Raw genomic sequence first — 16,517 nt, forward strand, 5'->3', positions numbered from 1 at the left:
TCAGACCAGGGAGACTTCGGCCTGGAAGCTGGAGGAGCGGCGCGCGCCGGGGCTGACGCGGGTCAGCATGGAGACCTGAGTGCTGCACGTGGCCCCGCTGCTGCCTGCTGACGGGTGCTGGTATTTGGGTTTCCAACCCAAGACGCCCTGCAGATGCCAGCGCCGCCACTTCCGCCGCAGCTCTGCCTGCACCTGGGAGAAAGGAGCGTGGTCAGGCGCGCCCCTATGAAGCCTCCTGCACTGCTGATTGGGCTGCACTCTGTCTAGGGTGCGTGAGCCAGACAGTCAGAGCCTCTTGCGGAATCTAACTTGAAAGGTCAGATGCTACCTTGGGCAGTGCAGAGATGGGACCTCCTAGGGGCCAGGTCAAATCAAGGGATTGGAGTGGGGGGAGGTGGGAGCCAGAGAGGATCAGAGAATTCAGTCCAGGGAGGGAGAGGTATGCGGCCCAATCTCCTGATCCCTGCCCTCCAGCTCACCTTGAGCTCATCCCAATAGACTTCTGTGCTTTGGAACCAGGGCTCCACAGTGACTCAGGCTGCACTTCACCCATCCCCACCCACTCTGCACACAGCCACCTAACACAGCACTTCTAAAACTCTGACGTGCACATGAATCCCCTGAGGTTTTCTTAAAAGCAGATTCAGAGTCAGCAGGCCTGGGGTGGGCCCAGGAATCAGCATTTTAAACAAGGTCCTAGGTGCCGTCACTGATTTTCTAGTCTGAGGACCACACTTGGAGTAGCAAGGTTTGACTCTTCTTTGCTCTGCACATATCCCGTCAGGGGTTTTGGACCTTGGGGCTACCAGAGTTCTGTTCCTTGACCCCCAAGGTCTGAGAGGGGCTTACCTCGCCATTGAGGAAGCAGTAGAGGACGGCCACCACAAAACCCTGGGGAAGAAGGGAGCGGGAGAGGTGAGGTAGACAGACCCTGGGAGCCCCAAACCCTGCCCCACCCCTGTGTTCCCCTGGTGAAACAAAGGGCCAAACATACAGTTGGTGCTTAATAAATACTTATTGCAATGAAACGATTGGAATCTAGCGGCAAGAGGCCAAGGCCCCAGGTGAATTTCCTCCCTTAAAGCCCAGAGAAGAACGCAGCCTTAAGTCCACAGTTCATACCTGGAAAGACCCCACGACGAGCTCAAAGACCATTTTCACTTCAGCCTTAAAGTTGTCGGGGAAGAAGGCAAACATGATGTAGTGCACTCCAAACAGGGGGATCAGCAGAAGGGTGGACTTGGCCAGCCTCCTGGGGGCAGGGGAGGGGCAGGCAGTGGGTATGGGTGTCCACACGTGTACGCACATGGGGCACAGAAGACAGGGACAACGACCAGGATGTGTGAGGATAGACTGTTGGTTCCCATCAGTCCTACGTCCACAACTGTTTCTGTTCCATATCTGCAGTGCCTATGACCTCATGCACCCTGGGCCTCCTCCCTCGGACTTCCAGCTCCAGTGAAGGAGGGACAAAGGGAAGAGGTGGCTTTACCAGAACCCAAGGACAGGGCTACCTGGAAAGGGTTGGGATCCTATGGTAGAGGCCTTACTAAGTAAGTGCTAAAATCAACATGGGAGGAGTCCCTTGAATGAGATGGAAACATGTTGAGAAGGGCTTCTTGAATGAGCTTGAGCCACGAAGAGGTATAGTCAATGCCAGAGACCATGCCAGAGTCAATGCTGGAGCCGTGAAAGAAAGTCTGTAGCTTCCCTCCCCTTTGTCCTATCTAATACCCTTCCAGAGCCTCCCACCGGTCAAATTTAACTACAAGTAAGTGGATAAAGAATCCTAGCAAATGTAGCTTGCGAGGAGAGAGAAACCCCTCTATTTCCACTTTCTGGAGGAGAGAGTATAAAGGAGGGCCAGGGCTCAATCCCAAGGATTACATGTAATAGTGGTATTTCAGGCTCTATGGCCGCTAATGGGGATAGTTTCTTGAGCAACAGGAGATCCTGGTTTCCCTTCTCCTGGTCTCAGTTTCTCCAATCTGTACAATGGGGTGAGTGTATGCTCAACATGGTCAAGGAATAGAAGTGGGGCCCACTGTAAACTCGGAAGCGCTTTGGGTACTATGAAATACAGTGCATTTATGAGAGACCAATACTCTACTGGAAATGAGGGCATTTGGGAAGGAAGTTTTTGTAACTGGGTTGCTGACCACAGATGCCCAAGGCCACTTGGGAGGATGATGGGTGCTCAAGTTTGTGCCTGTCACCAAGGATGACTCAGGGTCAACTAGTAAAGCCCTGTCTTTGGCTTCTCTGCTGTATCTACTTCCCCAGGAGTTGCCAACTTTTCTGGGATTACACCCCTTTCTGCCCCAGCCCCGCTCCCCACACCAATACACGCACCCCCAGAATTCTCTGGAGGACCAGCTCCTCCTTCACTGGCCATGTGTGTTCAGCAGGGTCCACAGTCACTCTAAATGACTTGCCCCTTTCCCATGGAGCAGAGCTCATCCTGTTTCAGGCCTCCCAGCCACTTGACCTCATAGCTGGTCCAGGCAGTGTAAACCCACAGTTCCCTGGCTGGGAGAGGTCTGAGGGGTGAGTGTGTCTCTGCCTCTGTGTCTCCTGCCTTGGCAGTCAGTCCAGGTAGGCCTAGCCCTGGGCCCGAGGACCCACAGCAAACTGGGGGCAGAGGAGCTGGCCTTGCCCCTCCACTCCTTCCTGGACCTGGTCCCCAGACACGCCAGTGTCCCGAGCACTGCCCACCGCTCCTTGACTGCAAACCTATCCCACGCGCCTGAGGCTGACAGATGGAGGCTTTCTTTAAATTGGAGGCTTGTGGGGAGGTGGAGAGTGGGAGCTGACAGTCCCTCCGCGGGGAGCTCCATCTCCTACTCCCCCCACCCCTTCTGCCTGCCAACAGCTGTTCAGTTTCCACCTCACCCACGTGGACCTGGTGATGACCGGTTCTCTTTGCCTCAGATTCAAGCCCTTTCGAGCAGTTGTATGTTGGGGAAAACAAGGCCCCACAGGGAAAGTAGAGGAGGAGGGGGCACAGGCCTGATGTGCTACCCCCTGGCAGACTGCAGACCCCTACAGGGCCTTCCTTTCTCAGACTGGAAGGGAAGCTCCACCTCCACACCCCGAGGGAGGAAGTGCTGTCACACCAGGAACGGGAGTCTTAGTCTCATCAGAGAGAATCACAGGATTCCAGAATAGAATCCTAAATCCAGCAGCTCGTGACATTCTAGCCAGGAATCTTAGAACCACAGCACAGATTCCCCAGAGAGAAGCCAGGCCCAGGAGAACATTCTGGATCACAGGACTGGAAGGCCGCTGTAGGACACCCCAGGTTTGTCTTGTCTGTGCAGTGCTGATAATCTCCTGTTCCCATCTGTGGGCACACAGACCGACTCACCCTCCCACAGCCACCCCATTCATGTTTCTGTAGCTCTGTCTTCCAGCCTTGTTGTTCTCATGAAAGCCTGCCTGTTCTCCAGGCCCCCCAGGCACAGGAAGAGCCCTCACACCTTTCCAAGCAAGGATATGACCCCTGTCCCACAGACACCGTGCCCTCCCCCTGCCAAGACGATGTGCTCCCAAACTCTAGAGGAGGAGGGAGTATGTGTCAGTTTCCTCATCTGTGAAATGGGGACAATCTGGAGGAGACCGTACAGACGAAATGAGATGATGCTTGGAAACCCCGTTGCACACACCTGGCATGTAACCTGTGGATGCCGTTACTACTCTCAGGGAGGACTGAGTCCCGAATATGGCCATTTCCTTGGTAGACTGGGGGCTCCCCTGGGGCATGCATCTACTGTGCCCCTTTTCTGTGCCAGGCCCATGCCAGGGACTGGGCACACGGTGTGAACAGGACACAGGTTATCTACTGTGTTCTCGAGCTCCCTGGCTTGACAGTAGATACACAGCGGGGCCGATCACCTGCTAGGTAAGTCATGCAGGAGAAGCAGACCTGGGACTCACGGGCCTGGTGAGGGTGGGACTGGGCAGGGGACACTCGTGCACTGAGCCAGGCCATGGGGGCAGAGGTGGGCAAGAGCAAGGTGGGTTTTTGATGATTCTGGAGGGGGGCTTCCAGGGGACGTGGGATGATTTGTGGACTGGGGCTGGGGATACCGGGAGAGCCGGGGCCCTGGGCCCATACTCACGAGTATGGGCTGCTGTCACTCTTCCCGACATCTGGGGCCCGCAGTTTGTGAACCAGGATTCTGATGATGCGAATAAAGAGGATGAAGTTCACCTGGTGGGTGGGGGCCAAGGTCGGGTGGTCAGAGAGGGGAGGCAGGGTGTCCAGCCCCCTGGGCTGATGGCCTGTCTTCTTCCCCAGGGCCCAGCTATCCATCCATCTTACCTCTCCCCTACCTCTTCCCACTTTGGGAAAGTCATCCAGGAACTCTCCCTCACATCCCTAAGGGCTGGGCCTCCCAATCTGCTTTCTCTACTCTAGAGGAAAAACTGGTGGGGAAAGGGCTGGGGACAGTCCTGCATTAGGCATTGGGAAGCCTAGGGTTCAGTTCTGACCTAGACACGAATTTCCTGTGGGACCTTGGTCAGTTGTCTACCCACTCCGGGCCTCAGTCTCCCCGTCCCTAAGTGGTGGGAGGAGGCCTTACCAAGATGGAGGCGAGGATGGGGGCCTTTATGATCCACCACAGTGAGGAGATGATGGTGTCCCAGCATCTGGGCAGGGTACGGTGGGGGAGAATGAGAGATTGTCCTCGGCCAGAGAGAGTCAGCAGTCCTCCTGTTGTCCCCGGCTCTGCCCCCAAACCCTTTAGAGACCACTGATCCAGAGTCTGTTACTCCCCGGTCCCCCTCATCCCACCCGGGGGATCTGCCCCGAGTGACAGCAGCCAGGAGGAGGGGGTGGGGTGACAGCTCACCCGTAATCCTCAAAATGGATTCTGATGATGGTCCACACCATGGTGAATGTGCTGGGCACCCCTGTCAGGGCCAAAGGAGAGAGAAAGAGGAGAGAGTGTGGCAGGAAGAGGGGGAGATCAAGGAGGAAGAGCCAGGAAGAGGCAGGGAGAGAAAAGGGTGGGTTTCCAACGTGGCCACGTACGGTGGCATATATAGGTAGCTCAGTGCGCAAAGATGCCTCATTGAGGGGGTGAAGCTCTATGTCTGAGGGACTGTGTCTGCCTGAAGGGGACTCGTTTTCTCATTTGGGCAGAGGCACTGTATAGATTAGCAGCGGCCCTGTGTGTTTCAAGGCCTGGAGGGGAAATGGAAGGATGCTCAGAGAACCTGTGTGTTCCACGGGTCAGCTCGAGGTGCAGCCGCAGCCAGAAGGCCCTTGCCCAGGGGTCAGACGACGGGAGGACTTTTATCAACCCACGGCCAAGTGCCTTGCAGGCAGGATCTGCAGCCCAGCAAGACCTAAGGCAGCAGGCTGGGTTGGTACCCACCCCCTAATGAGCTCCCCAGGCTTTGCCCCCTTGTTCCCAGCCTGGCAGCCCTCCCTGGTACCATACCCCAGCCGATGAATATGTACCCCCAGAAGTACTTCCTCTCGGAGAAGAAGGAGACGGCGAGCAGGGTGTGCAGGTAGAGGCCCTCCACCAGCAGCCAGAAGAAGTTGGCCATGACACAGTACTGGAATAACACCACGGCTGCCTTACAGCCCACCTGCAGGGGGAGGAGAAGAGGGGGGCCCAGTGGAGTTAGCAGGGGTCCCTGCCTGCCCACATCTCTGTCTGGGGAGACAAACAGGATTGCAGTACAGCCAACTTACTCTCTTACTTATTTCTGTATTATTCCCTTAGAAATATACTCAGTGGTTTTCCCATTATCCCTAATTTTACATCATCTGATGCTTTGGAATAAGCTTGCAATTTTAATTATCCACCCATCAATTTATCATCTATTCATCTTCCTATCTATATATCTATCCACCCACCTACCCATCCAACCATCCACCTACCCACCTATCTATTTATCCATTTATTTACCCATCCACCCACCAGACATCCACTGCCAACTCACCCATCTATCCATCTACCATCCATGCATCCAACCATTAACTATCTATCTGCATCCATCATCTTCCATCTATCAGTCCATCCACAGACTCACCTGTCTCTCTCTCCATTCATCTACTATCCACATACTAGACATCCACTACCAACCCACACACCTAGACATCTATCCATCCATTCATTTATCCACTTGTCCATCAATCTGCTCATCCATCCAACCACCAATATACCCCCACCCATGATCTATCCAATTTTTCTTACTTTATCCATCTATCCTTCCACGTAGTCATCCACACACTATTTACCCCATCATCCAGCTACCAACCCATCCACTTACCATCTCCGCTACTCATTTATCTTATTCCTATTACGATTGAAGGTAGCTGGAAGACGTATGAGGGAGAATTCTTGCTTGCATTAGCAAGAATCCCTTGAAAGTGTAGGGATGTGGGCTGTGGACTGTGGAGTGGGGTTTAGATGGAATTGTTGGGGGAAAGATGGGGTGGAGAAGAGGGAAGAGGAGGGTGAAGTAGAAGTTAGGAAAAAGAGGAGAGTGGAGGGATGATCCTTCCTCCTGGGGGCCAGAGGAGCTAGAGGAAGAAGGGGTTCCCCAGGCAGGTGAGGACAATGGAGGAGTTAGGGAGACCCCTGGGCAGGGAAATCAGGGGCTCTGGGCGGCCCAGCTCGCATGATTAGAAGGTCTTCTGGGCCATCTGTCCTCTCCCAGAAACTATCTGCCGTTTCAGATTGAGCCCAGATACCTGTAAGCCAGAGCTTAAAGCCACCCTCTTCCAGGAAGCCCCTATGCTTTCATTCCTCCTTGTACCCAGAACACAGGTTCCCACCCTTTCCTCCTGTGCCGTCGGCTTTGAGGCACCCTCAGAGAGCAGCCTACCCTCCTCTCCCAATGGTTGGAAAGTCCTTCCTCAGGTCTTACTTCAGTCCCTCCTGTTACAGGCAGTCTGTTTCCCCCACCTTCCCTCATCTGCTTTACAGCAAGAATAACTCAGCTCTTTAACAGGACTATTAGCTGTGCTTCTCCTTGCCTTGGAAAAGCTTCACAGAGCTGCTAATGAATCGGGAAGCTCATTTCCACAATTATCCTCAACAAGTGCGCCGGCGGCTTCAGGCTGCTCCCCAGGCTCCAGGGCTCACACCGCACAGGTCTGAGCCCTACTCCCAGGCTGGATCATCTGAGGCGCCCTGGGAATGGCCAGGGTGGCTCCCCTCCCCCTTGTCGAGATGCCTGAGATACCACCATCACTCTCTGGAGAATTTTTTTTTTTTTTGGCCACACCTCGCGGCTTGTGGGATCTCAGTTCCCAGGTCAGGGATCAAACCTGGGGCCTTGGCAGTGAGAACGTGGATTCCTAACCACTGGACAGCCAGGGAACTCCCTGGGGAGATTCACTTTCAATTTCACTCTCTGGGGAGAAGGTACTTCTGACCCCTGAAATAATGCACTGTCTCTGAGGTCACTCATGAGGCAAAAAGTCACTGACCACAAGGGACGAATGGGAGCCAGGGCTGGTCTTGAGCTCCCTGTCTCAGCTCAGGGGGCACTCAGGGAGGAGGCCCTGAGCACAGAATCACCTGCAGATGGACCCCTTAGTGACGGGCCATGAATTCCTTAAATGCTCTCTTAACCTCCCTTGCCTAGGATGGTCCAGAGTGACTAAGGGCAGGGGAAGAATAGAAGAAGAGGAGGGCTGTGTGGGTTTGGACTGGCTCCAGAAGGCAACGGGGGGAGTAGGAAGGGGGGCACGGTGAGCAGAGCCATGGGTATGCAGATGGCAGAGAGGAGGGATGGAAGGAAGCTTGAATGTCCTTGCACGACGGGGAAACTGAGGAAGGGATTTCCCTAAGGTCACATAGGAAGTTAGCAGCAGAGGCGGGAAGGGGGCTGTGGGCTCTGGCACGAAGTGTACCACTTTGCACCCAGGAGAGGTGTTTTTCATTGGCAGGAGTAGGTGTGTGAACTCCCAGATGGCCAAGCAGCATCTCCTGCTGCTGGGAGGGAAGTGGGATCCAAGGAGCTGGCAGGCAGGGTCGGAGGGGGGCCATCTTTGGAGAGAGAGAGAGAAAGAGAGAGGGAGAGAGAGAAAGGGAGAGAGAGAGAGAAAAAAAGGGGAGACAGGAGGGAGGAGAGGGAGAAGAGGAGATTCAGGTGACAGATGGCAGAGGTGGGCCAGGGAGGTGGGCCTGGGCAGATCCTCACCGAGCCCTTGGAGCAGTGGTCCGACTCCCCGCTGTCGAAGAGGGCCAAGTCTTTGATGAAGACAGCGGTGGCCCTCAGGATGAAGGATACGAAGAGATGGATGTGGATGTAGTTCCGCGTGCAGTGGAGCTTCCTGTGGGAGGTGGCCAGATCCAGGAGGCCGAAGGGGCCTCAGACCCCCACCCCAACCAACAAGTCCAGTGCTCTGAGGAAGGGTAGGGCTTGTAGCCTCTGGATGCAGACCCCACCCCGAAGGGGGGCCCTGTCCCCAGGTATCCTACCCATGTGTGCAGCCTGGCTTGCAGGTGCCTCCTTCCAGGGCACAGGCCCCGCCCTCTGGTGCCCTATCCCCAGGTACAGGGCATCCTGTGAGGGATGAGGCCGACACAGGTGAACACTTCGAGCACCCTGCTGTCTCTAGGGGAGGCTGGCCTGGCGGGGGCGCTGGGGAAGGACTGTGTGATGCCTGGGAGCTGACAGTGGAGGGGGCAGAGCATGCCTGGGTGAGGAGTGACCTGGCTGGTCTGCTTTGAGACCTGTTGCAGGAGCTGGTCCTCACCTGAACAGGCTCAGGATGGCAGTGGCGACAAGGAGGGTGGCGAGGGACAGGCTGTAGCCGACGGTGTAGCCAGTCTTCACAGAACTGTAGAACATTGTCTGCTGCTGCTAGAGGGAGGTGGGTGAGGATCTTGGGCGGGGGTGGGGGGGACTCACCTAGGGGGTGTTGGCAGAGGCGGGGTGCCCTATACATCCTGCCTCCCATCCCTGCCTTGACAGATGAGGAGCCTGAGGCCCAGGGCTCCCAGGAGCAGCTGAGTGGCCCCTTCCAGTTCCCAGAGCCCCTTTCTCCCTGGTTTCCACGAATGAGACAGCACTGCTTCCCAGGGTCGGGTGGGGGTTGAATGCCCTTTCTCTGCTCCTTCACAGGGGAAATGTCAGTGGGGGAAGGGGCGAAGACCTCACACGATCCACTGGTCCATCCATTCATTCTTCAGTCACGTGTCCAACAGCCCTTCTGGGCCAGCTCTGGGCTTGGCATCCTCAAGCACAAGACTGCTTGCCCTTCAGACCCCCCACATGAGGCCCTCTCACCAAGTGGCGAGGAATGGACAATGGTAAAGAAGACGCTAGGGGGAGGGTAATTTCCCATTTGGGACTCTCAGAGGCTGGATTTAGCAGGAGGAGGGCAATCTGGCCTTTATGGGGAGGAGGGACAAAGCTGGACACCAAGGGCTTCCTGCTGGCCCCTCCCCATGGACACACACGCAGAGCCATGGTCACTGGGCCGCCCCTCCTTCCTCCCCACCTTCCACACCCTGCTGGAACAGAGGCCAGTGGTCAAGAAGGATCCTGCCCGAGGATCTGGTGGGCTTTTAAGGCCTCTGAGGAAATTGCTGCCCTTTTGGGAGGAGTGAAAGCCTTGTCTGTGAAGGGCTTTGGGGGTGGGACAGAGGTCATCACAGACAGACTACATTCACCCACCAAAGCAGCGAGGGGCTCCTAGCTCGGGACTTCAGTTATACACCAGCCTCCCCATCAATATCCTTCCCTGGCTCCTGGCCCCACATCCTTACAGAGACCACCTATGCTCCACCTGCTCCAGGGCAGATCCCCATCCTGGGACTGAGGACAATGGTCCTGTCCCTGTCCCTGCCCCTGATTGGCTCCTGGGTATCTGAGGCTGGTTCATTCCAGGATCCGCACCTCAGTTTCTCTTCTGCGTGTGACAGGTGGGATGGGCTCTGTCTGCCCTGCCAGGGCTGGATCAAGGCTCCCACAAGGGAGTGGAGTGGCCAAGCCTGGGAGTGCTGCTTCTGCTTTGATGCTGTGAGTCATCCTCCTGGAAGCCCCCTCCTGGACCCTGTCAGGGGAGCCAGGGGATGCGCCCCTGGGAATGCGGGCCTGGAGAGGGAGGAGGCTTGAGGAGGGCAGACCCTGGGAGTCCTGGCTCCGACATGGAAGGCAACTGTGCCCCTTGGTGGGAGAGAGTGGAAGGGGCTAGCAGGCCCAGGTACTCTAGCGTGTGTGTGTGGTGCACTGAGGCCCACCTCGTCCAAACTCGATGCGTTGTCATCCAAGCCACAGGCAATGGGGTAGGGACCAGGCTCCAGGGGCGTCCAGCCCTCGTCAGTGCAGCTGCGGCTCACGTTGCGGCCTGGGTGGAGGGCAGGGGCAGAGAGGAGAGAGGTTGAGGCAGGGAGTGGGTAGGTCGGAGGAGTAGGCATGGGGCCTGGCTGTCTCTCTGCTCAGCCCTACTCTCACCACCCCCTGCGGCATCAGGCTCCAGCTGTTCTGACCTGGACACCCAGGGCATCACGGGGCAGCCTGGGGCAGGGAGAAGCACCTCCAGGGTGGCCAGGGGACGCACCAACACAGATGACAGCCAAAGCAGACATTCCTGCCCCTTGTCGTGTCTGAACCTGACCCCAGGCGCAATTTAAACTCTGATCCTTGTCACGAGCAGCCTGGATCCTTGGCGTGGAACGATCCCTGACCCTTGTCATGAGCTGAATGCTGACCCCCGTCACAGGGCCATGGATGCTGGTGTGGCAGATGCTTCCCTTGTCTGTCCTGTAGGTACAGACAGCAGCCTTCTGGCTGCGGCAAGGGGCCCAGGCCTGCCCAGCCCTCCTGGGTCAGCCTGCCTGGGCCTACGGGCCTGGGTTTCCTCCCACGCCTGGGGGCTGGGGGTTCAGATGTGCTGCTGGAGAGGGACCAAAGGTGAGGCAGGAGGTGGGTGGGCGTCGGAGGACCTCTGATAAGGGCACAGGTGTGAAGTCCTCACACACGGAGAAGGGGCACACGCCCAGGCAAAGGCAAGTATGAGAATAATTGAGCTGCACACCATTGCAGAATCTCGGGGCTGAACCACTAAGGCTGGGGTTCCAGGACAGTGGCACTGTCCGCTGTCCCCGGAGGACCAGGGCTGCAGCAAAGGGGCAGGACCACTGAGCGGCCATGTGAGGTGAGGGGTGACCCCAAGGCTCCCCACTCGCCAGGGAGGGGAGAGGCTGAATAGAAAATGGGTGAGCCAGAGAGCTCTCTGCCCCCATCCCAGGACTCATTACAGAGGCACTGAGTCCGGGACACAGCCTTCCTGCCAGACTTGTTGTGGGAGAGGAAAGGAGAAGGAGGAAGGGGGAGGGGAAGGAGGAAGAAGGAAAGGAGAGGGAGGGAGGGAGGATGAGGGGAGAGAGAACAGGTAGGAGGAGAAGGGGGTAAGAGGATGAGGAAGAAGGGGGAGGGGAGAGAAAAGCAGGGAAAGAGATAAGGTGAGGCGATGAAGAAGAGCTGAGAGAGAAGATGGGTCCTGACATCCTTGCCGTCTAGCTCCTTTCTCACCTGCACCACCACCATCAGCACCTCCATCAGCACCAGCATCACCATGACCATGACCGTCACCATCACCACGATGCACGTTTTGAGAACTTTTCCCAGGTACACGGTACAGAGCACTTCAGGCATATTGTCTTTTTGAAGCCCCTCAACCACCCAGTGGGAAAGTAATCCCATTTCACAGTTGAGAAGTAGGGCTCCAAGAGGCTGGTCACTTGCTCAAGGCCACGTACATAGGACAGGGTAGAGCAGGTGTGGTCCCATAGTCTTCCCAGGTAACCTTGGCCCTCATCTGCACTGAGGTGACTGAGGACTTGTTTCGGGTGTCCAGGTGCAGAGCTGTAGGAGGCGTCAAGCCATCCCGAGCTCAGGGAGGGTCACTGTGCATATGTTTAAAATTTCCAAACCTTGCCGTGTGCTCAGAACATCCCAGGTGATTCCCTATTCCCTATTTCTGTAAATCCTCCTGGCCACCATTTGAAAGAGGTTCTTGTCACCCTACTTTATGGACAAGGAACTGAGGGACAACTAGGGGTAGGGGGATAACCAGGAAGGAGCAGCCCGTTGGGTCTCTTTCCACTGTGAGGTCCCAGGGGTGGCAGGAAGGACTTTGCTGAGGAAGGGACCCTAGGTTGGGCCCGTTTCTTGCCCTGGTGGCCCATTTCTGCACAGACCTCCCAACCGCACTGCCACAGGAGGCTCCCAGGGCATGAGAAAACTCTTCACACTGCCCCTCTGCACACCGCCCCTCCTCACCCCCTCAGCTTTCTCCCGTTGCAGCAGAGGGTGGGCCGGCCTGGAGGCTTCAAGCAGCCACTCATCAAACTGCAGGCCCCCATCAGCCCCAGATCTCAGGAGCTCACTGGGGGCCCGGAGGCCATGCCCCTCCCCAGGAGCTGATTCTTGGGGGACTGACCCTGCCAGACTGGGGCAAGTAGGAAAAAGGGGACAAGGCCAAACCAGCCAGCCTTAAAGCAGGGACACCAAAGCTCGGGCTTTGGGCTCCCCACTGGCCGGAGGGTCCAGGGCTCGACGAGGCCAGGCCCATGACATAGTGGACACCTGGGATTATCACGAATGAAGCTAGCGAGCCTGGGTGACCCAACAATGTCTACACAGCAGCATCACATGCCTTCTGTGGGAGCAGTGGGGAGCAAACATTAATGTGTTAAGGCTCGTGATCAGGAGTTACCAATAGTCCCATTAAAAAGGGGGACGCCAAGAGTGAGAGAGGTTGGGTGACTTGCCCATGGTCACACAGCAAAGAAGCAGCAGGCCTGGGATGCAGACCGAGGTCAGCCTGACTCCACATCTTTTTGGGCTCCCAGCAGCAGCTGAAGGGGGACTTTGTCCCTTGGAGCCCCGATTGCCCAGAGAGCAAGGGAGGGCAGGGGATAGCGGGGCATCTTCAGGGCTGGGTGGCCACTTTGAAGAGCCTGGGACTGAAGTCCAGGACTCCAAGGGAACTGCTCTTGAGATGATCTCAGTAGAAGTCACCATGGGACCCTGAGGATCAGTCAACAGTGTCTTCCCCAGTCTGGGCTGGGGAGCCGACAGACCCTGTGTGTGTAGAGGGGGCTACGGAGGGTACGAGAAAGGGTGAGGGACTTTAACCCTGTGCTGGGAGGGCCACTCCACATCCTCCCAGTCTCCTCCCGTTTGTCATGTCTCAAAAAAGAAGTCACGGCTGCCCTGCCCCCTTTCCTCCCTCAGTTCTCCACGTGAAAAGCCCTACTCGGTGTCTGGGGCTAGAAATCGGGGGTCATTTTCTCCCCACTCACCTCTCTCCTCCCCCATCAGTCACCAGTCCCGCCCCAGCTTCCCTTTCCTCGACACCAGCACTGACCGTCTCATCTCCCCTGGATTAGGTAGGAGCCTCCTGATGGTTCTCCCTGTTTTCCTGCCCCTCCAACCCACTCCGCACCCTGAATCCTGGAGGGTTGTTCTAAAATCTAGACCTGATCGTGGCACTCTCTTGCTGAAATCCTGTCAGTGGCGGCCCACCCCAGCCAACCAGGGCAGACGTCTTAGGTTGACAAGACCTCCTTATCTACGGTTTCATGTGATGCTGCGGGGAGGAGGTGTCCCACAGACCCCATAGACACAGGTAATATAGACTGTGGTGTCTTCTTATCAAAATAGCCCTCCTACTTTTTACTCTTAAAAAAAGTCTCTTCAAATATTTAATGGCAAAAACACCACAGGTGAAAGACGTGCAGACCACAAATAAAAGGACTAGACCTCCACAGTTGGGAGACTGGGATTGACATATATACACTACTATGTATAAAATAGATAACTAATGAGAACCGACTGTATAGCATGGGGAACTCTACTCAGTGCTCTGTGGTGACCTTAATGGGAAGGAAATCCAAAAAAGAGGGGATATGTGTACACGTATAGCTGATTCACTGTGCTGTACAGCAGAAACTAACAACATTGTAAAGCAACAATACTCCAACAAAAAATAAATAAATTGAAAAAAAAAGGACTAGACCTCCACAAACATTTTGGTGCCTTGGTGAGCAATCTTTGCCTGGCCACCCCTCCTTCCCACGTTCTTTACCCAGCCTGGCCAAATGACGTCTTTTAACTCTCTTCAGCTTTCCCTGTAGAACCAGGTCCCTTCCAACCCTTCCAGAGAAGACACTCCCTCCCCAGTCCTGTTACCCAGAGGGGCAGGAGTTTGGGTTGCCATCCCTGCTATCCCACACTTCCCTTACATGCAAACTTTCCTCTTTGGAATTGAGGCTCACACCTTCTTCATCTAGTTGCCCAGGAAAACACAGTCTCTTTCCTTTACATATTCAGCCCCTAGCCCAGTTTCCTATTTCTTGCCATCATTTTCAGAGGCTAAGGCTGCCAAGTATAGCTCGACAGGTTGTTCACTGCACAACAAGGGCATCTGGCTGATGAACACTGGGGGCTAAAGCGTACTTCATATTCAGCTTGTCACTAGGTAGGTTCTGGTGAGATGTTGAATCCACCTGAGGAAGGCTGCCTTTCTCTCATCTGCCGAAAGGCTTGGTGTGGGCCCCCCTGAGGCTGGCAGCCTGGGGGTTAGCCAGATGGTGGGCTGGACTCCAGGTTCTCAAGTGAAGGATCTGCCTTTACAATTCCAGCAGGGACAGAAGGAAGAGCCTCAGGAGGAATGCAATTAGCAGGCGCTTCCAGGGATCCCAGGAAATGCTGGTTGCCAGGCTCTGCTGAAGGAAGCATCATGAGAGCTGCCAGAGGAGCTCATCTCCTGTCTGCCCAGGTGCTGGGTCCCGCTGGAAGAGGGCTGGGCTAGGTGGGCGCTGGCCTGGAATACGGCACACCTGTGGCTGACCCTCAGGGAGGGCATCCGGATCTCTCCCTCACTGCTGAGGTCACAACACCGGGCACTGGCAAGCGAAACTGGCCTGCTCCAAAGAGACCATTTGGTCCATCTCCCATTCCCACTTTACAAATAGGGAAACAGGTCCAGAGGGGCAAAGGCCACCTGGAGTGAGAGACTTTCTGCTCATCCTCTGAGCCCTTATCTAGGTCCCATTCATCACCAACCCTTCCCACCCCAGCCCTGCTCCTCCCTCTGTCCTCCCCCAGCTCATCAAACCCATACCTGAGCGGGGCACACTCGAGTCCTATCCCCCCTCCACCGCACCTTCCTGCTTCCCTCCTCTGCCCTGCTCTCCACCCAAGTCCACACCATCATCATCTCTCGTCTGCCTTGGGGTTGGGTCTTCCCATTCGTACTCCTAGAATCCTGTCTTTGCACAGAAACCAGTTATCAGTTAAAAACCCGAACTGCACTGTTTCCGTCGCCTGCTTAACCCCTGCAGTGGCTTCTCAGTGAACTTAGGAAAAGCCCAAGTCCTGTCAGTCCTCAAGGCCTGCGTGGTCTGCCCTCTGCCCGCCTATCTCTTTCCTCTCCTCCCTCCCCTGGGCTCACTGCTCTAGCCACACTGGCCTCCACTGAGTTTCCTCAGGGCTCATCCCGTGGGCTGTTGATCCTCTGAGTGATTCCCCCCGCCAGGACCTTTGCGGCTCTTTCCCAGCCCAGGTCTTCAGACCGCAGCTGCAGTATCACCTCCTCGGAGAGGCCGCCATGACGCCCGCCTTAGGTGGTTTCCCTCTCTTCTCTCTCCCAGCACCGCTTATCATTTATAATACATGCATTTGTTTTCTTGCTACACGCCTCTCCAACTAGAACGTGAGCTCCCCGAGGACAGAGCATTTTACCCCTCTGCCCCTCACTGTGCTTGTCTAGCTCAGTACCAGTCAACACAGTAGGTGTTTAATGAACATTCACTGAATGAAAGGATGACTTACTGTGTCATCTTTAATTACTGGTAGCAAGACAGCCCACTTCCTAAAGAGGTTCCTGCTTTTCCTTTCTGCCTTATATGTGAACATTCACTTAAGCAGAACTTGACAAGGTGTGTAAGAAAGGTCAGTTTCGTAAAGTCAGAAAGGTCATTGCCTCGGAGAAGTGAAAGACTCATTCGTGGCCAGCCCAAAACAATGGGAACATGGCAGCCATAACTATCAGTCAATCAGTTATCAATTGCTGAGCAAATATTTAGTGAGACCTTCCCACATGCTTATCTTTCTGTGAAGAGCTAATCAAATCCTATGAGTCCTTCAGAGAACTAATGTCAGTGCAACCTGTTCCAGGAAGCCACCCCTGATTGCTCCAGCCTCTTTGAGCACCTCCTTTGCCTTCTCACTTCCTTGAGAGGTGAGTCCCTACTCCAGCCGGCTCTACTCCTGCCACCAAGCCCCTGCCCTTCAACCCAGGGTTCTTACCTTGAATGGGGGAGAAGAGTTTAAAGATGAGAGGGCAGGCCCAAGACGACCACCTGGCCCCGAGGGGTGGCTGGCCAGCATGTGAGGTTGTCCCACATCTTGCTGCAGCCTGTGGGGTGAAGGCAGAGGACACGTGGGTCAGCGTGGCACCAGGTGCCTCCAGCCTTGGGGCCTGAGCCCACAGGCACCCACTCTTTTTCCTCCTCCTCCAGGCTCCC

The 16,517-nt window shown here is 55.7% G+C and overlaps 1 protein-coding gene across 1 annotated transcript in view; it reads right to left on the reverse strand.

Moving 5' to 3' along the window:
* Window positions 1–16,517, reverse strand: part of VIPR1 (vasoactive intestinal peptide receptor 1) — a gene marked incomplete at its 3' end in the record, with an annotated part of 31,254 nt that continues 14,737 nt past the window's right edge. Inside the window, 12 exon segments of the mRNA XM_082664765.1 lie at window positions 1–192; window positions 850–891; window positions 1,123–1,252; window positions 4,122–4,213; window positions 4,587–4,653; window positions 4,857–4,917; window positions 5,451–5,604; window positions 8,173–8,305; window positions 8,732–8,838; window positions 10,221–10,327; window positions 16,300–16,336; window positions 16,338–16,408. Coding sequence (XP_082520891.1) covers window positions 1–192; window positions 850–891; window positions 1,123–1,252; window positions 4,122–4,213; window positions 4,587–4,653; window positions 4,857–4,917; window positions 5,451–5,604; window positions 8,173–8,305; window positions 8,732–8,838; window positions 10,221–10,327; window positions 16,300–16,336; window positions 16,338–16,408 — 1,193 coding nt within the window.

The sequence above is a fragment of the Grampus griseus genome (assembly GCF_964374135.1).
Source record: "Grampus griseus genome assembly, chromosome: 10".
Classification (NCBI taxonomy): domain Eukaryota; kingdom Metazoa; phylum Chordata; class Mammalia; order Artiodactyla; family Delphinidae; genus Grampus; species Grampus griseus.